This window comes from Sardina pilchardus, chromosome 22 (genome assembly GCF_963854185.1).
Source record: "Sardina pilchardus chromosome 22, fSarPil1.1, whole genome shotgun sequence".
Classification (NCBI taxonomy): domain Eukaryota; kingdom Metazoa; phylum Chordata; class Actinopteri; order Clupeiformes; family Clupeidae; genus Sardina; species Sardina pilchardus.
The window spans coordinates 23,681,236-23,709,220 of NC_085015.1; the positions used below are offsets into that span (position 1 = coordinate 23,681,236).

Genomic DNA, 27,985 nt, shown 5'->3' on the forward strand with positions numbered 1-27,985 from the left:
TACTCCAGAAAGCACATTTATCACAATAGTTGAATTATTAGGCTTTTTCATATCATATTTTCTGATTTACAAGGTGAAGGTGTTAAACAAATCTATGATCTTGGTTTAAAAAGGCTTTAAACACTTTTAGGTAGCGGTCACCATGAGTATTTCCTGTGTATTGATGATTTATGTCTATTCCACTGCAGAGTGCAGAGTGCAGAGTAGGCCTTAGTCACATGCATTTAGCCAATTTAAATAAAATAAAACCGGACTAAATTGAGAATACGAAAAGCACCCATTCCATCTGGACGTCTAAAATGAAGAACCCCTCAAGATCATCAGTTTGGGAGCGCACAGCTTCTACTGTAATCTTCAAAAGACAAGAACACTTGAAATAAATTACTTTTGGTCTTTTTATTCAATGTATTTTCTTTTATCTTTCAAGTAAAACAATGTGGAATTACAAGGGAACAAAAAGGAATGTAACAAATGAAAGAGACAAATAAAAATAAGACCAACACCATATTCAACCCATTTCCCAAAATACAAACATCTTGAGCCTTAAATTGACCTTCTGTGATTTAAAAAGCCTTTATCATCCTTTCTAAAGGTTCAACATGTCCTGAAACATGTCGTTCCAAAGCATCTTTTCAAGAAAGGAAAAGCAAAAACAAAAAAACAACAACAAAAAAAAAAAAAGGTGACTGCAGCAACAGTGCATCAAATTGGTTTGTTTCAATTTGGCAGCAGGGGTTCTTCTCTGGTAACCTAACTTACTGTTTTTTTTCTTCCGCAGAACACAGTAACCTATATTCACAATCCTAATTGTAATTTCTTTTACAAGGCAATCAAGGATCCCCACCCACCCTCAAAAACAGGCACTCTCTTTTTAGATCACACTGATTCAGGATTAATTGAGAATAAAATTTAATGACAATGACCATTATGACTGTTACTTTGGATAATAAGTGAAGAGAAAACATACTGAGGTTTGTCTCCCATTTTTCGGCATCAACAGCGAGCAAATTAAGTACTATCTTCAAGATTCATCACAAGCTCAAGAGATAGGACACATTTAGAGCTGACAAAAACTGCACTGTGTGAGGTACCAGGTCGGAAGTAATTGATTTGAAATTGATGAATTAAAAAAAAAAAGAAAAAAAAAACTCCAACGCCTGGGACATTTTCTCAGATGTGCAACATGAAAAAAAAATGTGCAGGCTGGATTTAAAATAAATGGATAGAAAAAAAAGAATTACACAAGACGGGGAGGTCCAAGCAAAGACAAACTCCAGCATAGTGCAGCAAAGATAACATTTACAGACCTGCTCTCTTTCATACCCTGGAGAAATCCACAGAATATCCTTAAACTGATGAACTGACAGATTGAAACAACTGCCATAACATTTTTTTTAGAACCCAACTGTCATAAAAGCTTTTCTCCCTCCACTGAAAAATCTTCTGGATACAGAATAGACAACATTTTCAGTTACCCTTAAAGCACAAGTAAACTGTATAAAGGGTACAATCTACAACTTCTCTTTTACACAGACCTCTCTTAGTATTCCAGTCTTTATATGATTACAGTACATAGTGTGAACTAACAATAACTCTCAGCTATTGTCCAAATCCGCAGGTGTCCAACGTGTCTCTGGGATTTTGAGTTTTCTTCTGTACAGACATGCCATCTTAGCTGCAATGTCACATTTTCTGTAAAAAGGAAGTCCCCCTTTCCACCTCAGTCCTGTGTCTCTGAGCCATCTCCACGCTGTAGACAGCCTAGCGGGAGAAGAGGAGAGGGCCTGAGAGTGAGGGAGCTCAGTCTTCATTACACTGTACAGTAGACATTCCACTGCCCTTTATCTGATTACAGAATGGCGACTCCCTTCACCCCCCCTCTTTAATCTTAATACCCGTTAAAACATTTCACTGTCTTTCACCCTCTGTGGCTTCGCTCTGGTCGTCGTCCCTTATTCCCCTTAACTGCTGTATTGATATCTCCTCCACCCACCCAATCACGTCTTGGTATGTCGGTGTTGGGTGGCGGAGGAGCGGGTGTTGCAGGCTGGGGAACGGGCCTGAGCTGCTGCCAGGGCAGCCACGCTGCGTAGCACCCTGTCTGGGGTCCCCTCCGCGGACCCCCCACTCAGCTCAGACCTATCATGTTTTTGCGAGCGGGTTTCCCTGTGACTCTTTCTTCCCCGCCTCTCACCTGACTTGCTATGGCTCTGCTTCCCTCTCTCAGTATCGCTGCCGGAGGAGGTTGCTCTAGATCGCGGACGCTGGGGCCCTGTGCTCTGGGAGCTGAGGCTGGGGGTGCACTGGCTGCTGTTGCTGCTGCTGCGGCTCCTGCTGCTTCCGGCCCCCCGGTCGCTGCTAATGCTGCTGCAGGCGCTGTGCCCCCGTGAGGAGCGGGACTCCCTGTTCTCGTCCTCTCCATCTTCCTTCCTCTCCTCGTTCTTTTTCTTGTCTCTCTTTGCCCTCTTGTTCTCGGCGTCAAGTGGGGGCAACAGGCTACCGGGACGCTGCCTGGTGGACCGTGAAATAGACCTAGTCGACTCCGGAGTGGTGAGCGGAGTGTTTGTGGGCGTCTGTCTACCACTTCCTCCTCTACTACCAGATGAGTTGGTCTGGGGGGACCCCTGTGTGCCCTTTCCTTTTGACTTAGTGCTTTTCTCAGATGATGTCGGGGACTCTTGCTTGTCACCCGCTTTCACTTTGTTACTGGGACGGGGTGTATCACCTGCCCGGCCTCTCATGGCCAAAAGCTTGGCAGCAGCATTGAGGGCTGAGCAACGCTTGCCCAAGACCTCAGGTTGGGGAGGTGGTGTTGAGGGCACAGGTGTGGTGGTGCCAGACTTCGTTGATGAAGGGCCTGAGGATTTGCGGATGACTCTTGTGGAGGTTTCACTACCAGAATCACCCCCTGTGGCATTTGCAGCTGCTTGCTCCTTTTTGGACCTTCGTCCACGTCTGCTGTCACTACTCCTCCCATCACTCTCACTGTGGTTCTCCTTCTCTTGCTTTTTTCGTTCAGCACGTGTGAGACGCTTTTCTTTACGAGAGGAGTCGTCAGAGTCCGAAGAGGAGGATGGAGAGTTTGATCGCCGCCTTTGTATCTTAGGTTTCTTTTCATCCTCTGAGCCAGCTGTTTTAGCTTCACCTCTTTTCCTCTTTGTAGACCTGTTGTCTGTCACCTTCTTTGATGAACGAGTACCAGCTGATGATACAGAAGAAGGTGAAGAGGAACGAACAGAGTCCTGGCTGCTCTGTCGGCTAATGGCTCTTTTCTTTGAGGACTTAATTCCATCTTTGCCATCTGTTTTACCCTCGTCTCTGCTTTGGTTACTAGTTCCCTCGCTCTGGGCAAATGTGTCAGTCTTAGCCTCAGGAGCTACAGACACAGACTCTTGCTCTTCAGGTAAACTCTCCACTCGCCTTCGCTTTGACTGGGGCTTAAGAGATGGCTCTTCTATTTCTTTCTCACCATCCTCCTTTGTGTCAGTCTCTGCGGCTTCCTTCTTGTCTGATGTCTTTTCATGTGCAAGTAGTTCAGCTGTTTCTTTGTCCTGCACCTCCAGGGCATCTTGAGGGATTGGCAGAGCAGGAGCAGGCTCCTGAGAAGGCTCCGATGCTGGAGGAGGTTCAGGTTCGGCAGGTGTGGGAGTTGGAGCACACACGGGATCAGTCTGTTGTTCAGCAGGTGATGGTGTGACCTGAACAGAGGCTTTGGGCTCAAGGGTCGTGTCAATTTGTGAGTTCTTAGACTCAGTGATTGGTTTTGTATTAGAGTCACTTGATGTGGATTGTGGGACTTGGGGTAGTGTGGTTACAATTTTCTGAGTATTGCTCTGGGAGGGTTGTGAAACCTCGTGAGTAGAGGGTATCGCAGTCTCCCTCACTTTGGGTTGTGAAGGAGATGCGGGTGATAAATGGATCTGAGTGACCGTTGGCTTGGGTTCCACTGGCAAAGCAGGTATAGCAGATGTGGTCTTCGAGTCAGAGGTGGCTGTTGGTTGTGCAGAGGGGAAAGAAGTCACACATGGAGACTTGCTGACTGTAGGCTGAGGAAGTACTGGTGCTGGTGATGTGTTGGTCTGGGATTCACTAGATTTGGACTGTGCAAGCATAGCTGTTGGCGTTTCATTGGTCAGCGAGTTACTTGTAGGTGTGGGTGATGTGACATGGGTGATGTTGGTCTCAGTGACTGGTTTAGGTAGCCAAGTTTTGTCAGCAGCTTTGGCAGGTAATGAGGGTAGTGGTGTGTGAACAGGAACACTCTCTGAAGGGGCCTCTTGGAGACTGGATAAAGAGGATCTTGGTAAGCTAAGACCAGATTGCATGCTTTTAGGACTACAAGGAGGTGGAGCGTTTGACAGAGGTGTAGGGTTTGAAAGAGGTGGAGGGCTTAAGGGAAGTGGAGGATTTGAAGGTGGAAGATTGGAGGGAGGTGAGGATTTTGAAGGAGGTGGTGGATTTGAGGGAGGTGTGGATTTTGAAGAAGGTGGAAGATTTGAAGGATGCATGGATTTTGAAGGAGGTGGAAGATGTGAGGGAGGTGTGGATTTTGAAGGAGGTGGAGGATTTGAGGGAGGTGTGGATTTTGAAGGAAGTGGAGGATTTGAGGGAGGTGTGGATTTTGAAGGAGGTGGAAGATTTGAAGGAGGTATGGATTTTGAAGGAGGTGGAGGATTTGAAGGAGTTGGAGGGTTCGAAGATTGAGCAGCACGAATGGCATCTAGCTTAATTGTGGAGTCCTTGCGGGGCCGACCCCTCTTCCGTTTTGGCGAGACAGGAGCATCTTTCTCCACAATCACAGGTTTTGCTGGTGGAGGAACGGTTTGTTCAACTGGACGCTTGGGAGGCCGTCCTGGCTTGCGCTTCACTGGTACTGGGTTATCAGTGTTTGCAGTCGCTGGGGCCAGAGTGCTGTCCTTAGTAGGACTCATGTCCTGTCTCTTTGGCGGATTTGGTGATAGGCTCTGCCTTCGGTCGGAGGGCCATCTCCCTCTTCCTACTCCATGCTGCTCCCCTAACTGAGCAGCCATTCGGGATTCTGTCTCCAGACGCCGCCGGACAGGCAAGTTTCTGAGAACAGGCATATCTGGAGAAGGGTTGGTAGGAGAGTAGGGGTGGTATACTTTCCCAGGACTTCCAAGTGACACAGGTGATACTTGTTCTTTCTCTTGTGGCTGTGGAAGGGGACTAGAGACTGCAGGTGACTTGGGAGTGTCTTTATCTCGAGAAGCGTGACTTGTTTTATCTGGCGAGGACGGGCCAGTGTCTCGCTCTGACTCTGTGTGTTCTGCTTCCTCTGAGGACCCTTCGGTGTGTCCCGCTCCGCCACTTCCTCTCCTCCTCCTCCGCCTTGGTTGTTTCTCTTTCTCCTCAACAACTGTAACGAGGCGACCGGGAAGTTTCCGTAGGACCTTGGCAGATGGAGAATCTTCTGGAAGGCCTTTGAGGACCTCACCATCAGCTGACTGGCGTTTACGAGGCGAGCGGGATGCCATGCTGGGTGAGAGGGTGTTGGAGTGTTGGCTCGGCTGATCTAGGTCTCTGCCCTCCAAGTCGGACTGATGCTCGGGAGAACAAATGGATCCCGAGGATACAGACACTCCCCTCTCCCTTGCAGAGGACACTGGTGCATGGTCTACCTGCAGCCCAGACGCACCTGACTGCACCTCTCCTCTCACCTCCTCAACACGCTCTTGGCCAGCAGGAGCAGCGTGTTCAGCATGGGATCTCCCTGCTGCAGGGGAGGCGGCAGTGGAAGGCACTGAGCTCGGTGGGGACAAACTCTGGCGGAGGGGAGAAGGTGTGGCTCTGGATTTACCGGGCACGTCTTTCAGTGGGGAAGCTGGGCTTGTCGAGTCTGTGTGTCGGGATGAGGATACACTTGACGGAGCTTGATTCTTGGAGGTCTCTGTTCGGGCAGGAATGGTAGGTGTCGCAGCTTCTTTGCTAGGCGGTCTACCTCGCGGGGCTCTACGTTGGTCAGGCACTTGTCTGGGTGGGGTGGGAGCAGACATAGAGGCATTTGCTCTCTCAAGCTCAGCTGATGTGCTCGCTGGGGATAGGGCAGAGTCTTCATCAGTTCTTGCAGGAGCCCCTCTCAGCCTCCCACTGGCTCTAGTGGAGGGAGCACCCTTCTCCTTGTGCTTCCGTGTGCGACGGGCAGGTGTGGTCTGGAACATATCCTCAGGGGTATGTGGTATTGGTGAGTAGTCGTCTTCATCATTGTCAGACGACTGATGCAATTTCAAGCCCTCTTCTTTGGCTTGATCAAGCCCCTTTCTGGCAGCCTCTACTTGCTCCTGTAAACACCACGAGGAATATTAATAAAAGGAATGAAATACACAAAAGTGTTAATGATGTGATTATTCTGCTGGTTGATTAAACAGATATTTCACCTCTGCCTGCTTCAGCTCCTCCTTGCAAACGTCCTCCAGAGAGGCCTCCAAGAAGTTCATGGCATACCGCTCAATAGGTGTGAGCTAAAAGACAATGGGAAAACCAAGAATGAGTAGCTAGTTATCAACATTTACAAAAATACATTCTTACATTACACACAATTACCATTGCACTACTGGGACATTACCTGTTCTACCAGAGCAGCAATTTCTTGCTCGGCTTTAGAGAGTTCCTCTTCTTCCTGGTCACGAGCCACTCCCTCCGCTCCATCATCCAATGGGATGCTCTCATTGAACTCTGCCAATTCAGCCACCTGTTCTGCTTTGGCCTGAGATGCAGCCACTATGTCCTCCTCATCTTCAGCTCTACACAAGGCCTGAGAAAACACATGAAAATGAGTGATGGAGTGTTTTTGCGGTCTTTCTTTAACCGACCCGTCAGTTTTTCAAGTCTTACCTGCTCCAGAATAGTGGTATGATGTTTATTAATGTCCTCCTCCTCTGTTGGAGGCGGAGCTACTTCTGCCTCCTTCTTTTCCCCCTCGGTCACATCAAACAAATCCTTGATGGTTTGCTGTACCAGGACAAGGACAAGAAATGTAATCAAAAACAAAACACAAAAAGGCAGTTACGATCTTCGCTCACACAATTATTTTAAATAAAACTTTGCTACTTTTATATATAAAAGTCCTGCTGGAAGACTAACCTGTTTGAAGAATGCAGTGGTGAAATTTCCTCCCTCTATGGCCATGTCACCCAACATCCTTTTCTGATTCGCTTTCTTCAAGATGTTCTCTTCAACGGTGCGTTCACTGATAAGCCTGCAGAAAATGTTAAATAGATTAGGAACACTTGTCACACAAGACTTATGAAATATATACAGTACATCTCAATATTTACATTCTCTCTAGATCACCGATATCAGCATTCAAAAGCATGACATTTAGGACAAACACAAACCCACAATGTTAAACAGGAGAGTTAAATGCAAATCCCTGCGGTTGTGTACCTGTAGATATGCACATCTCTGGTTTGCCCAATTCTGTGGCAGCGATCCTGGGCTTGAGCATCCATAGTGGGATTCCAGTCACTGTCATAAAACACCACAGTGTCCGCCCCCGTCAGGTTGACACCCACGCCACCACTGCGGGTTGACAAGATGAAACAGAAGATGCGCCGGTCTGCATTGAAGCGCTCCATCAGAGACTGAGAAAAACAGAAATTGCAAATGAACCCGTTAGTTATCCAGGCTGTGTACATACAGCAGAGCCCATCATTATTAAAAACCCAAATTCAGATTCTTAAATTTAACAACATTTGATGTCATTACCAGGCAAAAATGTGCCATGGGTTTGAATGTTGGGCTTGGTTAACTGTACAAGTTCAACAACTGGAAGGTACAGGCATTTTGTAGCCACCGACAGGAGGGCAAGTGTGTCAGGTGTGCATCTCACCTGTCGCTGTTCTACGCGTGTGCTGCCGTCCAGCCTCAGGTAAATGTGTCCGTGATAGTTGAGGAACTGCTCCAGCACGTCCAGCATGCGGGTCATCTGGGTGAAGATGAGAACTCTGTGGCCTCCGGTCTTTAGCCTCCTTAGCAAGAGGTGAAGAGTCTGCAGCTTTCCTGCACAGTTGGAACAGAGGCATAATAATTATATATCCACACACAGAGTTTTGTTTTTTTGTCATCTGAACATCTGAACTTCTCAACACTAAGAAACAGATAGCATCCAAGTTCTTTCAGGGACTTCAGGCTAGTAATAAGGAAACCTGTGAAAAAATAAATCTAACGTAATACAAAAGAAAAACGTGTAAAAGCCACTGCAATGACGCCAACTCACCGCAGTCGTACTGAATGAGTCTGAGGTCTGGGAAGTGGGTCCTCATGTTGCACTGGATGCGATGGAGCGGACGCAGCAGCGGGGTGACCTGGGTGGTCAGCACAGAGCGGAACAGCGCCTGCTGGTGCACAAGCGAGGGAGGAGGGTGGCAGCTGTGCATGGTTATGGGCTGAGCCTCCACGGGTGGGATCGCAAAAGTGAACCTGAAAACCAGGGGGAAAACGAGGAAGAAGTTTAGTTTAAGCCTCAACACGTGGCATTATTTGCCCTCACCTATCCAACCTTTTATGAGCTGTTTTGGTGACCTCAAAATCAAAATGACACCGTCATTTTACCAAAATAGCTAATATAATAAAATTGGTATACATGTGCCCCACCCACCTGCCACACACACACACTCATTTCAAGACATTAAACTTGTATACCTATCAATGACTTCCGAAAGTCCTGCGAGCCTCTCCTCTGTGTTCTGAATAGCGGTCCTCAGGGTCTCACTTTGGACCCACAGGTCCTGAGTCCGCTGCAACCGGGCGAGCAGACAGAAGGAGTGGCCAGAGCGGTTCCACTTTCCGAGTGCAGACGACGCAGGTTTAGGGGCAGGGCCTGGGAGGAAGGTGAGGAAGTCGAGCACCTCCTGGCCGTACACAGGCTTGGCGTTGCAGTGAAACTCGTTGACGCGAATGATCTGGGCAAGGCGGGCGTCACGTTGAGCTTTCAGACCGTCCTCCAGCCATGACTGTTCCGAAGGTGAAGACAGATGACAATCAATGCAGGTACAGGTACAAGATTAAACTGTTTACTGACTAAAAAAAAGGGGAAAAACACATGTCAAGGATTTTTAGATATTGTAAATACCATGTGGAAAGGTGAGCGTGGGGGTGGTGGAGGCTGAGTGCGAGGCCGCTGGAAAGAGAAGCTTCCCGGCTGACTGCTGGGTTTGGACATTGGTGGGTCTGCGTGAACCGCGACTATATCGCTGTTCTCCTCTCGTGGCGCTGGGACAGGTGTGGCATTTACTCGCACTAACACAGAACAGAGGTATGCAGGTAAAGTATGAGAATCATTTAGTAGAAATCCAAATGATTACCTTGGTTACAAAAACAGACAAAGCAGTACGATTACACAAATTGGGGTAATATACATTTGCCGTGCACAATATGAGGAAAATCTGTGATGTGCAATGACACTGTTATTGATAGGACAATATGTACATATTTTACTAGCACCATAAAACAACGCTAAAATTGCTAATTGAGATATATGTTACAAGAAAGAGCAAAGACATGTCCTGTCTCTTGTTTAAAGGGCCAGTCACACCAAGAATGAGAACTACAATGATAACAGCAACAAAGTATAGTCCTACATGGAAAACGCCGGGGTTCACATTCACAGCAATTTTGAAAATGCTGGAAAAAAATGTAACCATCACATTCATCAACACAAAGAAAGACTTCCCTTATCGTTGGTCAGTGTGGATGCTTTCATTAAAATAGTTAAAGTTATCTTTATAGTTATTGTTCCTGCTGTGAACAGGTCTTAACTGTTGAACAATCACTACCCACCTGGTTCTACCGGTGCTGCTGCGGTTGCTGCTGCTGCTGGTGCTGCAGGAGGTGGTCCCTGCAGGACCCTCAGTATCGGGCGAGGGGGCTGGGCTCCACTTGGGGCTGAGGTAGGGGTGCGAGGCGGAGCAGCGTAGTGGGTCGGCTGGGCCACAGGAGGGCGCTGAGGAGGTGGCGGCGCCCTCGCTGGCGGGGCGGTGGTTGTGTGCGGGTGCAGGGAGAGTGTGACCGGAGGGACGACGCGGGGGGAGGGGGGCACGGCGAGGGCAGGGACCGGCCCTGTCTCTTTACCTCCGGCCTGTCTGACAACGATCTTAACAATCCCAGATCCGGTCACCATGGAGGAGGGAACTGTACAAAAATAACCATTACAGAAAGGGAAAAAAAATTAAACAAAAAAAAAAAAAAAAAGTGAAATAATAACCAGGAAGGAAGAGAAACACAGGAAGACAAACAGCTTAGCTTTGCTCATAGTTCCACACGACCGTTCTCTTATTTAAATATTTATGAGTCACACACAGGCATGCCACAGTTGCAGCAGTACCTTGCGCAGCGTTGAGGGGCATGGCCAGCCCAGAGGAGACTGGGGCTGGGCTTGGGCTGGCAGCGCTGCTGCCTGCCTGACTGACTGTATGGATGAGCGCCACCTGTGCTGGCTGACTGATCAGGTGGTGCTGCCCCCCACTGGTCACCAGATGCATTACATTGCCTGCAGAGCACACAACAGTCACACGGCTGTGACTACACAAGCATGCTCAGCACTCGTACGTGACAACTGAGGATGGGGGGGGATGATTTCGCGATTTTCAAATTATGCCATTATATGATGTGTGTTTGTATGGAAATTAGGTTTTAAATCACCGTTTGTAATGATCACCGTGCCATAATGATCAGTCACCTACTTAGCCCAGCCACTCAAAAGTTTAGAAGGACAACTAAAATCCCTCATTCACAATTTCATTGTAAGAATTTGAAATGAATGATTTGAATGAACTATATTTGTGCACTTCTGCGGAATTTCCTATTTAAGTAAGCATCTTACATTAAATATAATGCACCTGAAGGTGAGTCGATTTCAGCAAGGCAGCTGTATTGATAAAGTATCTACATAATTAGAGGGTAATACCGTACCTATAAGAGATTTATTAACAATCAATATGAATCATCTCTGAGAAATCACCATTGGATCGGAATGGCAACATGCAAAAGGGATCAAGGCTTAACCCCACGGACATGCAATGCTGCGGCTGGAACCTTATGAGGGGCTCACCTTGGAGGGCCCGGGGCTGTTGCACTGGCACCTGGTGCAGCTGGGTCCCTGACAGGGTGAGCTTGTTGCCCTGCAGCTGGAAGGTGACTGGCTTACTGCCCTGGCCGGTGGGCACGGGTCGCCCCGCCAGAGAGGCCAACTGAGCAATGCTCACTACCTCCCCGGCTGTGTGTGCGTGCGCATGTGAGGGGAAAGGAGAGAGACATGAGACATGCGACACACACAAGACTTTCACAGTGCCAAAGCTGCTTCAAACCAAAGTGCCATATTTAAAGCAGTGGAGGAAACGACCGGTCATCAAAAAAACGTGAAGTGCAGCAGTTAGAGGGAGAAGAATCACTGAGTGCTCACATGGAAGCCGCGCCTGCATATCGGGGCTGAGAAGCACCCGCTGGGTGAGGACACTGCTGGGCGCCGAGACGACCGGTGGGGCCAGCGGGGTCGGAGGTCGCACGGTCAGGATGGGGTGCGGGGCACTAGGCCTGAGGGCAGCTGCTGCCGTGTGGGTCACAGTCACTGGAACAGCAGTGGCATAAGTGGCTGCAGCGGGCATCACCGAACACACTGTGGCACAGGAGAGGGGCATTTTATAACAAAGACAGTGTGTGCACCCATGTATGAACAGAAGTCATTTATGAAAAAAATATAACTATCAGAGGAGCAATGCAGACAGTGATTGCTCAGCGCTCATAATCCAAAGTCATAATACTCTGTGCCACTTCCTAACAACACTTGATATCAGTCTGTGGATTGTTGAGGCGGACAGCAATGCAGTGCAGGTGCATGATTATCATTCTGTAAGCGTCTTGCCTTGTGCAGGTGGCTGCACCGGGATGGGGGCTGGGGCAGCATGCACCTCCGTGATGAGGGCAGGCCGCGGGGGCTGGACGACAGGAGCCACCGGACACGTAGGCCTGGGGTTGTTCACCGGCACAGATGCGCGGCCGTCTGTTTTGGGCATGGGCTGGAACATTCTGGAAAGAAAAGCCAACATAGATTGAACGAGTAACCCAAGCTGGCAGTGGCTTACACACACACACCAAAAACACTGTTCTACAATCCAAACAAGCGTAAGAGGAGCAACGATCATGTAAGTATATCTTAATCCCTGTTTACAAGCACAATCCAAATGTTAGCTCAGTCCAGCGTAGTGCTGTGCTTGTCAAGTCGCGTTTCCCTACTGACCTGTTGACCTTCATTCGCACAGGTTTGGGCCTGGGAGGCGGCTCAGGGGAGTCCATGATCTCCTGCACCAGGGGAGTAGTGACTTTCCTACGGGGCAGGAAGACGTCGGCCTGGTAGCGGGACACGCGACCCTCCAGCCCCACCAGGTCAAACATGGACAGGTTGCATCGCTACAGACGGAATGATGAGAAAAGGGTTTAAGACTCAAAGAACTCAAACAGTGGGACTAAAACAATGAATAGACTTCCGATTTTTAAAAAAAGATTTAACGCCCAAGACAGAGGGGCCCATACCTCAAAGGGCGACGTTTCAAGGGCCCGCTGTACGACGGAGGAGGTGGAGAAGATGATGGGCTCAGTGATGAAGGGTGAGTGGATAGGCCGCGGGTCAAACAGGTTAGGGTGGTTGCACACCTTCCTCAGCTGCATCAGGATGTTGATCACAGACATGAAGTGACCACTCGCCAGAGTCTCCCTTGTCCTGAACGCCAGAGAGAGAAAAAACGAGGAGAGGAATCGTAAGGAATGAAGGAGACCAGCGCAAATAGATTATTAAAGCAGGGCACCTAACCCTAACAAAAGCTGCAGAGGGGGCCAGGTTTAGTGTAGACTTGAAAGCCCTGGACATGCGGTGGAAGTGCACTCACGAGGCCTGGGCCATGAAGTCGTCGTAGAGGAAGCGCTGTCTCTTGGAGAGACGGCAGCGCACCACGTGCTCGTATTTCTTGGGCATCTGCTTCTCCACGTCCACCTTGACACGGCGCAGAAGGAAGGGCCTGAGGACCTACAGGGGCAGAGATAAGACGTCAGCAATCAATGGATAAAATCAGTAGATGCTAAATCACTATAGGAGAGTTTAAATTGATTAAATGTCAAAATGTATTTTTTTTTAGATGTAATTGTAAATATCTAACTCTAACCCATTTGGTAGAGAGCACTCGGGTAAATGTTGTAACATCTGATGTTGGACAGTCACACCAGAGAGGGTGGAAGTTGAGTTAGTAAACAAGGCTCTTTGGCCACACTCATATTGTGTTGTGTCTAATGTCACTGCTAGCTCACCTTGTGGAGCCTCTTGACGAGGCCCTCGTTGTACTCCTGGCTGCCCTCGATCATGCCTGTCAGCGGGTTGGAGAACCACTCCTTGAACTCGCGGTGGGACTGGAAGACGTGCGGCATGAGGAAATGCATGAGCGACCACAGCTCCATCAGGCTGTTCTGCAGGGGCGTTCCCGTCAGGAGCAGGCGTCTGTGGCTGCAGGGGGAAATAAGTAAATAAAAAAATGAATAAACAGGAAAAGGGGGAGCTGTGGCGGCACCCATACCACATTCGGCTCCGAGTGTCCTCGGTGAACCAGGTTCGAGGTTTGATTTCCTGAACCCACCCCCATCTCTCTCCCACTTATTTCCAGTCACACACAGGCATGCCACAGTTGCAGCAGTGCCTTGCACAACGTTGAGGGGCATGGCCAGCCCAGAGGAGACTAGAGCGCTCTTAACTGTGCTGTTAATAACTTAAAGCATTACATTTAGAAAACAATCTCTAAATCTCTAACAACATATTCTTTTATGACTTTTAAATGAAGCATAAGAACCCCCAAGTCCAATTGCCAAGATAATCTGAAGAAAATGCAGTCAATGTATAGCAAGTATATGAAACTGTAACCAGTATCAACCAGGCATTACCTATTGAAGTTGAGAAGACTCTGCCAGCGCTGAGACTTGAAGTTTTTGATGTTTTGGGCCTCGTCCAAGATCAGGTACCGCCAGGACTTGCGTCTGAATGCCTGGTGGTCCTGCAGCACCAGCTTATAAGAGGTGATACACACATGGAACGCATTTGGCTTGGTCCAACCCTGTGGATAAGGACAAAAGGGCAAATCAGGATCGATTCATGATCAATGGATTTCCTGGTGTGTCCATCTTTTTTTCAATCTATGTGGTTCAAAACCTCTCTCTGTCTGCTGGTCTATTTGTCGTTAGAGACAAGAAGAGCCACCCATAGGGGTGGCACGGTTTTTGAAAAATGCTCCGAACCGTGCGGTTCGCATGTCACGGTTCGGAGTGTGTTTTCGTCGTACGGTCCTACGGTTCAGGCTAGTTATGGCATGCGCAATTGATTACCATATGTGACGACGTGTTTCCCTTACGTGCGAGAGTAGGAGTATGGAGTTTGAGTGCTGCGCGCAAGGTTTTAGAAATGACAAGTGCGAGAGATCATCCCTAGCGTGGTCAAACTGATGCACCTGACCCTGCCCGGGTGGAGGCATGTTCTTCCGCAACTGTAGACTATGCGTGCAACTTTACCAAACAGTAGAAGTAAACTCATTCTCCTTGGCCCGCTCTCGTGCGCGCTCAATGGACACCCGCCCTCGACATGCATATTAATCCAAATAGAACATTCACAATCGTGAACGCAATGACGCACAGAAGACGATTAGCTAAATTACTGTTAAAAACGGTTAGCATCAGACATTTGATAAAATCTCTTGCATTCAAGTTGACTGACCATCTCAATACCAATGTTTTCAACTCCAAGGCTTAAAAGGGCCTGTCCCAAGGAGAAAAAGTATTAGCTTAGCCTACCTTGAAACTAAAACACATGTGGGGAAACTGGACAGTCCAACCAGTAGAGTATGATGAGCTTAGCCTGCTACTTTGTTTACAATATTTTGAGGCTTCAGCCAGACAGCTGAATTTAAGAGGTGGAGTTATAATGAATAGTAGGCTATAATCTGCATAAAGTTTGCTGTTATGAATATCAGACATGTCAGTATATAGAATGAATAAATAATTACATAGTGTGTGTGTTTCAAATAAAGACAAGCTTTACATCTTGTTAAAAAATCATTCACACTATATGAAAGGAGAGCGATAAAAAGGCGATGCAATGAAAAATATGGGTGGACGACCTACATTTTGTGCTGGTGCACCATCCCTGCCAAATAAATGAAAGTTTGTTGAAATCATCAATGTCTTCCCTCTTGCTTTATCAAAATCTCAACTGAAGCTTAAAGTTTCCTCAGACAATAATGTGCTTATGTAAGTCAAATTCAGTTTGTGCATTATTACATGATAACTATTCTCTAAATACTCTAGCCTAATTGTGGATGATTAAGCTATGTGCTGAAATATGTTTCTGGAGTGTTAAAGAGTAAAAGAAAAAATAACAACAAGAACCGCACCGAACCGAAAACCGTGACCCTAAACCGTGATACGAACCGAACCGTAGATTTTGTGAACCGTGCCACCCCTAGCCACCCATAGTTCAGTCATGGCGTGTACCTGTCTCTTGAGCTTGCGTTCTTTCTGGCTGCCGTAGTAGGTGAGGATCTTGAACCCAGGACACCAGCGTTTGAGCTCCATCTCCCAGTTCAGCATTACACTGGTGGGCACAATGATTAAATGGGGTCCCCAGTTTCCTGTAAAAAATAAAAGAAACATCAGTTGAACATTTTTAAAAATGCATAGATCACATCTTTCTTTCCTGATAAGGTCCCTGAAAACTCAAATTCAAATTATAGAGTAGAGTTAGAATAGAGTTACAGCATAGAACAGGAGATGAATAAATGGCCATTGAATAAACAAAGTTGGGCTAACCACAACTACACCAATTATATGTGGAAATATGCTATTTGCATTCATGCATTGTGGCAAGTGAATTTTAAACTGCTACAACAAAATTCTCTGATATTCCGTGACTTTTCCCAAAAAATGATAAGATATTCCATGTCTGGAATAGATTTCCCAAAATTCCATAATATTCCACAAATTCCATGGCTCATGGGAACCCTGCAGGTAAATATCATAACTGACTGGATTCCCTCTCCATGGGCTCAGGGTTTTCAACTGCATCCGTGTCTGTACCTTTCTCACAGGCCAGATGGGCCAGCAGAGCGATAGTCTGGATGGTTTTGCCGAGGCCCATCTCGTCTGCCAGAATGCCGTTGAGCTTCTTCTCGTACATGGTGACCAGCCAGTCCAGCCCAATGTGCTGGTACTCACGCAGAGTGCCGTGCAGCAAGAAGGGGATAGGAGTCTTCACCTGCAGAGAACACGCTGATCAGGGACGCTACTCATCTCTCAAGTGCCATAAAGAAGAGCAAATGCCTTATTCATGTGGCAGCCATTGTGTAAACCAAAGTGAGGCAACAGGGTACACTTGACTATCATTAATGCATTTTCACCATCTACTGGCGAATGCATTAAGCTTACAATGGCTGCTGCCTGAATTCAAAGCCAATTCAAGCCATTCTGCACAAGTCAACGTCTACTAGCACTTTTGTGTTCACAAGTACAAGAGCTACCACTGCCATTAGGGCAGTTCTGATGGCGTAACCTCGCAGTGCTTACCTTGGTGGTGGCCAGTGTGTATCCTTTCGGCTGGAGGCTCTCCGCTGTGGCGGCGATGTGGCTTATTTCTTTCTTGGGCCGAGGCGAGGTGGGGAGCGGAGGGCTGTGGTCACCTTCCTTCAGCAGGGCCTCCATGCCCTCCTCGGGATCGTCTTCATCCTCTTCATCGTCCTCAGCTACCTCCTCCTCATCCTCCTCTATGACATCGTCATCACTGTTCACTGCCTCTGAGGAGTCTGAAGGTACATACACACACACGCGCAAAAAACATTATTACATGATGACAAACTTGTCACGCTTCCGGGGGTAAATTAACATATTGAGGGCACATTCTCTGAATTGCAGGGTGAAAAAGAAACTAAAAACAACAACACATCCTAGGAGCCCTCAAGTACCTGAAGAGCTGTTGGTCTCGTCATCACTGTCTTCGCCCTCGCTTTCTTCCTCCTCCTCTTCCTCTGTGCTCTCCTCTTCTTCAGAGGTGGCAGGTGACGCAGATCCGGAGGGTTCTTCAAAGTCAGAGTTGTACGCCCCCTTATACTTCTCCAGAAGCTCCGCTACACTCATTTCACCTGTAGGAGTGGGCAGACCAGGGGTCACTAACGGTTACTAGCAGTACGGTCACCATTCAGATTTTTTTTTTACATTTACCTTTCAGCTTTTTATAGACCCAACAAATAAACCCTCCATGTGATCAGGTGATGGTCAATGTTTATTACCAATACATAGGATGTCTAGAGTGATTATTCGAGACTTCATACATAGTCTTCATAGATTCTGAATGCAGCACACAGCTTGAAGCTGCTTGTTACACCTCTTGTCCACCACCAGACCAAATTATGACTGGCCAACAAAACAAAAATGTGTCAGCTGAATAGTTACCCTCTTTGGCCAAGTCATCCAACTCTTCCTCATGGTTGGCGTCACCTTCATGTTCCTCTTGTGCTTCTATCGTCTCCTCTTCATCTTCAGCTGAAGGAAATACAAAGGTTTGTTTACACAAATCAAGTTCCCACAAAAGAGAAACTTGAGAAAATGCACAGTGGCCGCTGAGTTCATAAAACTGTCAAAAAGTTTCTTCAGAATCTCTCACCATCTTCCTCATTGGCTGTGAACTCCTCGTCTTCCTCCACAACAGCAGATGAGGAGCTGTTGGAGCACTCTTCCTCAGAACCAGCGGGCTGTGGGGGAACGGAGTGAACATTTCAGCATCATTTCAATCTCACACTCCACTGTAGAGCCCAAAGCAGTGGCTAAAAGTGGGATAGGATTGTCACATTACAGTATGTTGTTGATTCACACCAGACACTTAGGCTAATTGACATAGCTAAAAAAAGACATTGAGGAAGGTTGTCCCAGAGTATTTTTCTCAGATAAGAGATTGTCTGGAAACCACAGGACTTGGGATAAAAGCCCTAAGAAATTTTACTTTGACTCAACAGATCCAGAAACAGCTTGAAATAGTACAAAATCCAATTTTGCTGATATCGTTGTAGGAACAGTCCTGTTGTAAACCAAGGTCTACTTGATACGGCACAGTGGGTTTGAGCTCAATGCCAGGATTTCAAGGAATGAGGTGCCTTAACAACATAAGCTAAGATAATCTATCTACAATCTATCAATGAAAATCTAGCCAATGTCAAAATAGGACGAACTGAAGCTTTCCTCACTGTCTTAGTCCCACAAAGACCTGGCAGCATAACATCAACAATTTCTCAACATAATGCGCGTTACACAATATTGAATTCAAACTGCCAAAAATCACATCATCCAAGACGCTTACTATAGCCTAAATGGTTCACATAAACGCTACAGCTCCCCACTCAACCGCAACTGCACATTATTAACAGACATGTTCAAACCACTCTCAACCTACACGGACAGCAGGAATCTGAAACTGTAACTAAATCTGGTTCAGCAGCAGCGCGGCGTACTGTACGTACCGGTGGGTAGGAGATGGTGTTGAGCAGCTGGTCCAGGGGCAGCTCTCCCTCCTCCCTCAGCAGCTCGATCTCCCTCCTCTGCGCCTCCGCGTCGTTCCCCTCCTGCTGCTCCTCCACCTCGATGGTCTCCTCGTCGTCCTCCTCCTCGCACGGAGGCTCAAAGTCGTGGTCTGGCGAAGGGGGAAAAGAAGAGAGAGGGGACTTTTAACCACCAAGACACCAAGGTCATGAGTAATGTCGGTGCCTTGTGTAATGCTCGTGCTAATGTCACCATGCAAGGACTCTCTTTAACTCGTGTCAAAAAGACTTTTTAAAAAAGATGGAGTTGGGGCCTATTAGAGCTCATCAAATATTAAATGCCATGTGTCATGATTATCCCTTTCTTGCTCCCATCCCAATTTAGTGCCACAATTAACCATCTTGATCAAAGTGCACTTCAAAAGACGCCAAGAGAGCACCCCGGGGACCCACCGTCCTCATCCACGGGACGCATCGGAGGAGAGGCGGGGGTCTCGGTCTCGGTGTTGGCGGCAGGCGCCGTCGCCGCCGCCAGCGATTGGCTGAGGAGGTCGGAGTAGCGCTCCGTCTGGCCCACGATGAAGTCCAGCTGCAGGTCCAGAGCCTTTTTCCTCTTCTCCTCCAGTCTGGACTGCTGCTTGTACTGGACCACCTGACCAAAGATGAGAACAGGTGTTAGGAAAGTGAGAATACTGCTGGTTGGAGATGGAGGTTCCAGGTTCAAGACTGACTGATTCAACAGAGACACTACATTGTTTCCCAAATTAACTACTTCTTCATCTATACTATTAAAAAAATTGCAGTTAGTGGCCCAAATAAAAAGTTACCGCAGGAAGTAGTTTTCTACAGCGACGTTACCTTTTCAACGTTGGTCCAGAAGGCTCGCACCTCCTTGGCGATGGAGGCTGCGACCCTGCGGAGTTTGGCCTGCTCCTCACGCTTGGCGCGCTCCTCCTTCTGCCGCAGCTCCTCGTGGTAGCGCATGACCATCCGCACCACCTGCACGCACAGCATCACATCAGTATGGACGGTCACATAACACACACACACACAATTCTGTCACACAGATTCAAAAGTGTGCACCACCAAAGAGCATGCAGTTCTGACAGCAAAAAGAAGTCTGGCTGGCCAAAGTCACATCAGGACTACAGATTTTTAAAAACGTACCAATTCCACAGTGGTTTAAGTGAATGAATTCACAATGATGCTAAATGTCAGATAAAAACAGAAAACAGTCTTTCAAAATCTGTCTTTTTTCGGTTATTCTAAGACTTCTAAGTTCCGGGGGTTTCAAAAGGAAGGCCGCAGGGGAACAGAAATGAACACTTCAACCAACCAAGATTTTCCAAATATTTTTCTCTCAGACAAGACAGTGATGCACCATTGCAGTGGGCTGCTTTTCCAATGACTATGTAACATGCCAGCCCATCAATTACAAACGCATCAATCACGTCACCCTGCCTGATGGATCGCCCTTGCCAGCCACGCTGCAGCACCAGAATAACCTCGGGCCCTGCGATCCCCCGTGCTTTCACAGGTTCTTCACTACTCATTAGAATAGAATTAGAAGCTAGCTCAGCTGGCTTACTTTTCGGGCGACGCCTCTCTTCCATCTCCTCTCCTGGGCGAAGTCGGCGGAGAGCCACTGCATCTCCTCGCACAGGTAGTCCCAGTGCACCTTGGGGCGGATGGGCTCCGTCAGGCGGTTGAGGCGCTTCATGGACCAGAAGCCTTCTCGCTTCAGTGCCAGCGAGCGATGTTCAATTTCGGCTTCCTACAGGAGAGACAAAAATGACCTTCATGGAAATGTGCTATAGACCTCGACTGAAGTTCAGCTATTCTTTCATGGGTTACCTAAGCAACCAGGCCACAGACTTAGTCACGCCTGTACATGTTTTTGTTAATAGTCAAACATAATGTTCAATAGGCAATAAAGAAGCTGGGAAGAAGTCTCTTCAGTGTCTTTTTTTTTGCCGTGTTCAATGACATGGAACCAAAACATTTAATTTCAACTTCAGAATAACATGTTTTTATACATCAAGATGAACCAGGATTACTACATAGTAATGTAGCGAGTGAAGCTTTATTTATTATTATTTTATTTTTTTAAAGACTAAAAATACTATAACACACTGAAAAACAATACTCACATGCTTGGCGAGCTCTGCCATGTCTGCATGCTTGTGCAGGCGCTGTGGGGGCGTCTGGTCGGACTGGCTGGAATCCCCCTTGGAGTGGGGCGACAGGAACTTGCCATGGGACCCTCGGAGAGGCGAGGCCCGGTCCATCTGGATGGGGGTCCAGTCCCCCGAGGTGGAGGGGCCGGGGGATGGTGAGGGGGAGGAGGAGGGCGTGGAGCCGGCAGTCGCCCTCCCAGAGATCCATTGCCGCACCTGGACACCACATGGGCGTGACAAAAACCAGCCATGAGCGAAGGAGTTAACAGGACACAAACACACACACACACCAACAAAAAACAATAACTCTGCAGGGTTCACCTCAACCCACTGGCCCAACACCTGTGCAAGTGTGACGTGTCAAACCAACCACTGTCTTTTCACCAGAAGCGTAGTCTTTGAGTAATAATAGTGGTAGTAGTAGTAGAATTGTGTCTCGGAATATGTGGTAGCTATGAAACGTAGACCAAAGTGTTGTGCTATACCCATCAATGATTACTTTTGGAGTTAATATAGGCAGCAGAGTCACAATACAAACACACACTAACCTCTGAGCCCAACTATAGTCCAGACATAGTGTGCACCACTACTGAGTGTAGCTATAGTATAGTATAGTATATGTAGCCACTACGGTAAACCATTGCTACACTTAAACTCATACCTTTGTGCACGTGCATTTATGAATAGAATGATGTGTGAAAGATGTCTTGTCTGGTCATAAGGTAAACAACACCTTAGCTTATAAGCCGTTTAGCCCGTGAAGAGCACAAGCTGTCACACATCTTACCTTCGACAAAACTGACTGCCTGTCTGGCCTGCTCTGTCCACGCTGCAAAACACACAAGACTTAAGACTGTGTCTGCTAGTCCACTGACTGGGTTCACAGGGATGCCCTCAGCTAGAGCAAAGTGCATCCTGTGAATCACACATCTACAATTCCAAGAGAGAGAACTGACACACGCTCAAAGGCTGTTACCAGATTTCTGCACGTGGCATGTCTACGTGCCGTCGGTGCAAGAAAACTATAATGGCAAATCTGCCGGCAACAGCTGTCACTCATAAAAATACATGAATTAACTGTAAGCACCTGTGGGCTTTATAGTTATGGGTTTTTATAGTTCTGTTACCTAGTTCATGACTATGTCATAAATTGATTGAGAAACAAAAACCTCTATGAGATTTGCCTCAAAACATGCTCCATTTATAAACATTCTGCAATAATCCTGCTCTTGTGTTTTAGTGTTCCAAATTGGTTCCCTTGGAAGGGGGGGGGGGGGGGGGACGACGACAGCTCAGTCGCCATATTTAGAATATAATAATTGGGAGATTGCTGTTGCGGGGTCTGGATTGGCTCACCGTCATCGGCAGATAGCCTACATCAATTAAAAGACAAACATCTGCCCCAATAGCACTTCTTTTGTCTTCAGTGGAATAGAGGAGGATGCTTCAACAACCCAGGCTACAGGCCATCACCAGACTGAGTATGAAGCTATTCTCTCATCTCTCATCCTCCTAAACAGATCATAATCTGCCCAATCCGGGCACAGACATAGAAATATGCTACACTGCAGAGCTGTTAGTAAGGCTCAACCCAGAGGGCCTATGCTGTTTTTCAGTAAATCATTCAGGTGTCAACCATTATGTGACACCGTCAACGCTTACATGACCTTGGCTGAATCTCAATGTCTTCCCTTATGCACTCACACACTTTGATGCGCTTTCCCAACTTGAGGGCTTAGGCTGTCCCACTGCAAAATTGTGAAGTGCTTGAGGGCTCGCTCGCACCCTTATTGTGCCCTTCCCTTAAGTCGACATCTATGAATACCTTGCTCAAGTGAATTACTTTCAATTCATTGCATTGTGATAAACACATGGTTACCCAACGGTCAACATCGGTAAACGACTGCCATAAAACGGAAATGGAAATGTGCCTGCAACACATTTTTTGTGCTGTCAATCTAATGATAGGTCACAGGTGCTGTCCCATTATGGTTTTGAACTCTTACACCCTTGCAAACTTGATCACTTACGACGGATGTCAGTTAAGTGTGTGAGGGTTTAGGGCTTAGACCTTGGGGGGGGGGCATTGAGATTCAGCTCTCTTTGGCAGTCTGTTCGAGGTTAAATATGGAACACACCTTTCTTTGGGTGGGCGTAACCATGCTGTCAGCATGGCTCTCCATGGAAAGGTCAACCTCGCCATCACTGCTCTCTCCAGCGATGGTGTCCAGTCGACACGGCGCAGGGGACCGAAGGGAGTCGGGCCCGTCGCCCTGCCCCATCTCGTTCGGCTCCCCAATGGGCCTTTTCGAGCCAGCAGCTGTCTCCCTCTTGGCCCCTATGGAACCGCACACCTCACTCCAACCACCCATCAGCGGCTGGCTGTCAGACCTACGGGGAGGGCTATCGGGGGCCGCGTTTGGGGGTAGTACACTATCCGCTGTTTCGGAGGGCATGTCCGTACTGGTTAAGGCCTCCTCCTCCTCAGACAGGAAAGTGAGTTTGCGGGGAATTGGAGTAGGCAGAGAGATGCCCATGAGGGCTGGATCCAGCCCGGCGGCGGCAGCGGGCGTGCTCGGGGAAAGGCACTCTGCGGAGACTCCGGCAGCAGGTGTGGAGGCCAGAGCCTGAGCCACGGGGCTTGGCTTCTTGGACACCACCGCCAGTATATCGGGCGGGTGCTTCAGGAGTGGCGTCTCCCCGCGCTTCAGGATGAGAAGCTTGGGGTCGATGGCACTGGGCCGGGCTACTTCCGCTTTGTTGTCCGTCAGGAGCTCGTCCACCCCCTGCTCAGGGGAATCGACGAGAGCCGCTGTGGGGGTTAGCGCAGATGTGGCGGATTCGACATAAGAAGCAGCGCTAGGCTCGGGTTCAGCTTTGAGCCCAGCCAATCCATTGTGTGGGCTAGGGGCATCGGTTCCCAAATCCTCCGTCAGAAACTCGACTGAGGGGCCCAGGGTGGATTCACAGACTTGTGGTACCTCCAAGCCGTCAGGCAGATGGAGCTGCCCGTGGCTGAGGATGGCATCAGAGGGATAGGTGACGACCGTGCACTCTGAGACCTCGATCGTTTGAGTCTCCAGACAGTGCGTCCCATCGCCGACATCCATCAGCTGGGCTTCGGTACACTCCACGACCTCCCCGTCGCCCAGAGGCTCAGTGACTTGCAACCACGTCCCCTCCTCCACCTCGTGCTCCAGGATTTCCACGGGCAGGGAGGAGAGGTCCGACACCAGGTCCGTCTGGAGGAAACAGACCTGCCCCAAGTCCCTCAGCACGTGAGTGTGAATTTCAGTAGTTTGTGTCTCGATCATGCCCTCAGCGTTGGTGCACACCTCCATCTCGGAGAATGTGTCGGCCGCCGGGACGGGGCTCGGCATTTGATGAGCTAAGAGTTCGTGGTCAATCTGAGACGTGGACAGCAACTGGGAGCCCAGTCCTTCCAAAGTCTCAGAGTGTGTGATTGAAATGCTATTAGTCTGTTGGGGGTTAGGGGACAGGACTCCACTGACAGTCTCACTGTCATTTAAAATGACATCCGTGGAGCTTGTAACTACAGCCTGTATCCCGTCAGTCACTGTGAGGATAGTTTCAGTGCAAGTCCCGTGCCCCAGCACCTTTGATTCACCTGCAGAGAGGCTACTCAGAATCTCATTCCCAGAGGCGTCCAGACACACACCTCCATGTATGGGAACGTTCTGAAGAACCTGCTCTACATGTACACCCATGCTTATGTTGGTCTCTCCTGTGGTCAGATGAGGGGTTTCACTCGTGTCCAGAATCTCTGAGCTCAACTCGTGTTGGTTGATCTCTGGCAAGGCAGCGTGCGCCATCGTGGGCTCAGTCATTGTCTGCAGCTCATCCGGCTCGTGCGGCCTTTCAGAGGCTTTGAGAGGCAGGTTAGTGAGCGGCGCGATGGTTTTCTGTACAGCGGCGCTGTAAGCGAGGCCTTTAAGGGCCTCCTCTTTGGCCTGACCACTGTTAACCTGCCCCTGGGACAGGGCACTGGGGCATCTGGGCAGGTAGCCGTCCATTTCATCGTCGTCGTTGGCAGCGTAGCAGGCACTTTTTCCATTGCCTGGCAGCACGTGCTGTGCGGAATCTCCCGGAGTCCTGAGAGTGGCTGGGTGGTCTCCGACGGAGTGCTGACCACTCTGGTCTCCTGCGGGATCCAGCTGCACTGCTCCTGCATCCTCGGTCGCGTGTAGGGGCTCCGTGAGCTCAGTCTGTGTGATTTCACTGCCGTCAGAGACAGCCGAGAGAGCCTGTAGCCTTGTTGTCTCAAGGCCATCAGGCTGAGATACGTGGCTGGCCTGGTCTGCCTGGGTGAGTCTAGCCACTTGAGGTGGCTCCATTTCACCAGGCTCCTCCTGGCCGCTGGTACTAGCTTGATTTGACCCAGGCAGGACGGGACAGTCTGGCAAGCTCTGTTTGTATTCCGATTTGGTAGTCTCTGGGAGCGGACGTCCCTGCGCGTCGGCGCTGACTGTAGCGCCAGGTCTGTCCGACCCTCCCTGGCTTGATCTGTCCGTTTCGCACCCGTAATTCCACTCCTGCACGGTGGCAGAGCCGGCGGTCTGTGCGGGAGTCCGTCTCTCGACAGAGTCCGTGTGGTTCGTCGTGGCCTGAAGAGCGGCGGCAGCCAGTCCTGTCGGGACGCGGTCGAGGGCAGATGCGTGGGCGGCGGCGGGGAGCTCGGGCTTAGTGTCGGCGCTCGGTTGAACCTCGGCGATTGCGTCTCTGTCCGGTTGGGACGCGGCAGTGCTAACCAACGGTGGGAGGGGAGCAGCGGCGACCGGCTGCAGGGCATGCTGTGATGGCCCGGCCACATTCTGCGCAGCCGCGGGGACGCCACCCAGCTCAGCCACAGCCGGAGGGGTGCGCTGCTGCACCACCTCCTCCCCGACACTTCCTCCCTCTGGACCTCCCCTGCTACACACTGCACCTGTGAAACACATCAAAGAGAAGAAGATGAGGAGATGAGAAGAAGCTTCAGACTTGCTTCTAGTGTACTAAGAAGTGACCCTATGATTAATTGAAATCTATGATACATTTGCCCATGCCAAGACATTACTTAAATATATGCATATGCACTGTTCACACCTAAAGGCTCACCTGTCTGTGGTGTAGGACCGGTCTCTTCTGAACTTTCCACTTCCAGGATGCTGAGATCAAATACACCTTAACATCTGTTGGGGAAAACAAAGATATGCTTGACATCATAGCTGGTTGGAATAAGTAGTCCAGACACCTTTACTAACCACCACCACACCAGCAAGCATGTCTGCAAACTGGCAAACCCTATATAAAAAGGGTATACATTCCTCGAGTGCTGTTGATTTGATTACAATACTCATTATGCATGTACTTCCTTCTAGAAACGCACGTGCTCAACCACAAAGAGTGAGGATAATACTCAAAACAGTACGGGCACTGCTTTGCACCAAGACTTCACAGTCAGCAAACACTTTAAGACCATTTTGCAAACCTGAAGTTGAAGTTAAACATTGTTCTGGCAACTTTTGAGTAAAGACTTTTACATGTAGCTTCAAACTTATGGTCATTAGACCTCGTAAAACGAACAACTTCACAATTTTCTATCGGATACGCAACTGAAAACGTGCAAATACTTCTCGTCAACAGAACAGTACTGCACTAGGTATACCAATAAATCAGAGACAAACCTGAGCAATAGAACAGTTAAATTATGCCCCGGAATGACAGGTAAGATAGCACACTGTCCATCGGTTCACAGCGCGCTTTGGACTTGAGGCCCTTCGTCGGTTCCTGGTTCATTCAGCAAGCGTCTTTCAGTTTCTGGCGTTAAACAATACACTGCGGTAATATCATCAATTAATGTAATATTAATTTTCACCGCACCTTTGTCTGCTCTGCGATATAATATACTGACATGCAAAAACGGCCCTTTACAGCAACATGCAGAGAATGTCCATGGCTACTAAATATTCGTTTAACTTCACTGCTGAACTGTTGATTTAACGTTGGTTAGCTAACTGCGGCTAGCTACCAAAGAGCCTGCTTGGTTGAGAACGTTTCTGTCTCGACTAGCCAGCCAGCCAGAATCTTGGTAGCTCGTGCACGCGCCCCCTCCCTCATAAGTTATGTAATGCGCAACACAGGCAAGTCTCTATCATTCGGTTATTATCTCTTTTGAAACAGATTAATGATACCAATGCATGGGCAAATAAACCCCGCTTCCCTGGTTTCTACTCGGGAGTGTGCCATGCCCGTGACGTCATTACGCGGGGTCAAACATGACACATAACAATAGTTGCCAGATCATGCATTTTAGTTCTTTCATACTGTGATGGTACACACTTCAGAAGATAAGTGACCATAATGCTCACACATATTTTTGCAGATATTTTAAGTAAGAGTTTGCGATTGTTAAAAGGTGCTCTCTAAGGGGGGGTCGGGTAACGTTAGCACTTCAATCCTGTCCCCAGTAACAGCTAACGTTAGCTAACTTACCTACCGTTAGCCAAATTGTCCAAGACATTTGATTAGCTAGCCCAAAAGCTTAGCTAACAGGCTATTTAAGTTAATTGTCTCTGTGTTACTTCAACTTCCAAAGTGCCCATGTCGGTTTGTGAAATTCTAACTCAATGTTACTTAAGATGCAACTTTGGGTTGGAACCCCAGATAAGCTGTTAAATCAACTTCATTCACAAGGTTAGTAACTTAGCCAGCTTGCTAAGTTAGGCTTTATATCTCAGCTGTGGTACAATTTCGCTAACTAGTAGCTGCTATACATATTTCTTCAGTCTTAATTAGCAAGCAGTTCTGCAACATTACTGGTGTATTGTCAGACGCACATGAGAGAACTTAAAATGTTTCCAAGTTAGTTTTTTCTGTATATGGCGTGAGCGCTTAAAAGAGCCTACTTATCCCGCCATGACCAACCCCCCTTGTGACCCCCCCACCACTTCCTCCTTCGCCCCCCCTCCTCGCCTCCGCCATCTTAAATTCCCACCTACCTGAAATTTCGAGGCTGTTTTCTTTTACTAAATTCTTATTGAAGGAGTCGCCATCCGTTTCAAATCGACCTCAATCCGTGATGTGGCAATTCCAAACTGTCTCCCGGTACCCAACGAGGTACTGGCAGATTCGTGGGATCACGCTAAAATCCGGGCCGACAGAGAGTGGGTTCGGGTCGCCGAATCTAGCGGTTGCGGGGAGGAGACTTTAGACGCAGCGAAATGGAGGAACGAGCCACTGCTG

The 27,985-nt window shown here is 48.4% G+C and overlaps 1 protein-coding gene across 4 annotated transcripts; it reads right to left on the reverse strand.

Moving 5' to 3' along the window:
• Positions 1-377: 377 nt before the first annotated feature.
• On the reverse strand, positions 378-27,934 carry srcap (Snf2-related CREBBP activator protein). Of its 4 annotated transcripts, none has more exons than XM_062525618.1 (34): positions 27,742-27,934; positions 25,859-25,932; positions 22,882-25,688; positions 20,717-20,959; positions 20,155-20,340; positions 19,425-19,565; positions 19,020-19,218; positions 18,549-18,718; positions 17,699-17,786; positions 17,488-17,577; positions 17,001-17,177; positions 16,606-16,841; positions 16,120-16,297; positions 15,538-15,674; positions 13,939-14,108; positions 13,315-13,507; positions 12,900-13,036; positions 12,547-12,733; positions 12,254-12,423; positions 11,879-12,042; positions 11,420-11,632; positions 11,069-11,233; positions 10,343-10,507; positions 9,799-10,149; positions 9,092-9,258; positions 8,662-8,972; positions 8,237-8,439; positions 7,850-8,019; positions 7,405-7,601; positions 7,102-7,216; positions 6,853-6,969; positions 6,584-6,772; positions 6,396-6,479; positions 378-6,299 (listed from the first exon to the last, which is right to left on the reverse strand). In XM_062525618.1, exons 3-34 carry the CDS (start codon positions 25,096-25,098, stop codon positions 1,998-2,000), a joined length of 11,832 nt encoding a protein of 3,943 aa, XP_062381602.1. In that variant the 5' UTR covers positions 25,099-25,688; positions 25,859-25,932; positions 27,742-27,934; the 3' UTR covers positions 378-1,997. The 4 variants fall into 4 exon arrangements, with proteins under 4 accessions (XP_062381602.1, XP_062381603.1, XP_062381601.1 ...); XM_062525619.1 differs by lacking the exon at positions 27,742-27,934 and adding an exon at positions 26,428-27,065; XM_062525617.1 differs by lacking the exon at positions 27,742-27,934 and having other exon boundaries at positions 25,847-25,874.
• Positions 27,935-27,985: the final 51 nt, after the last annotated feature.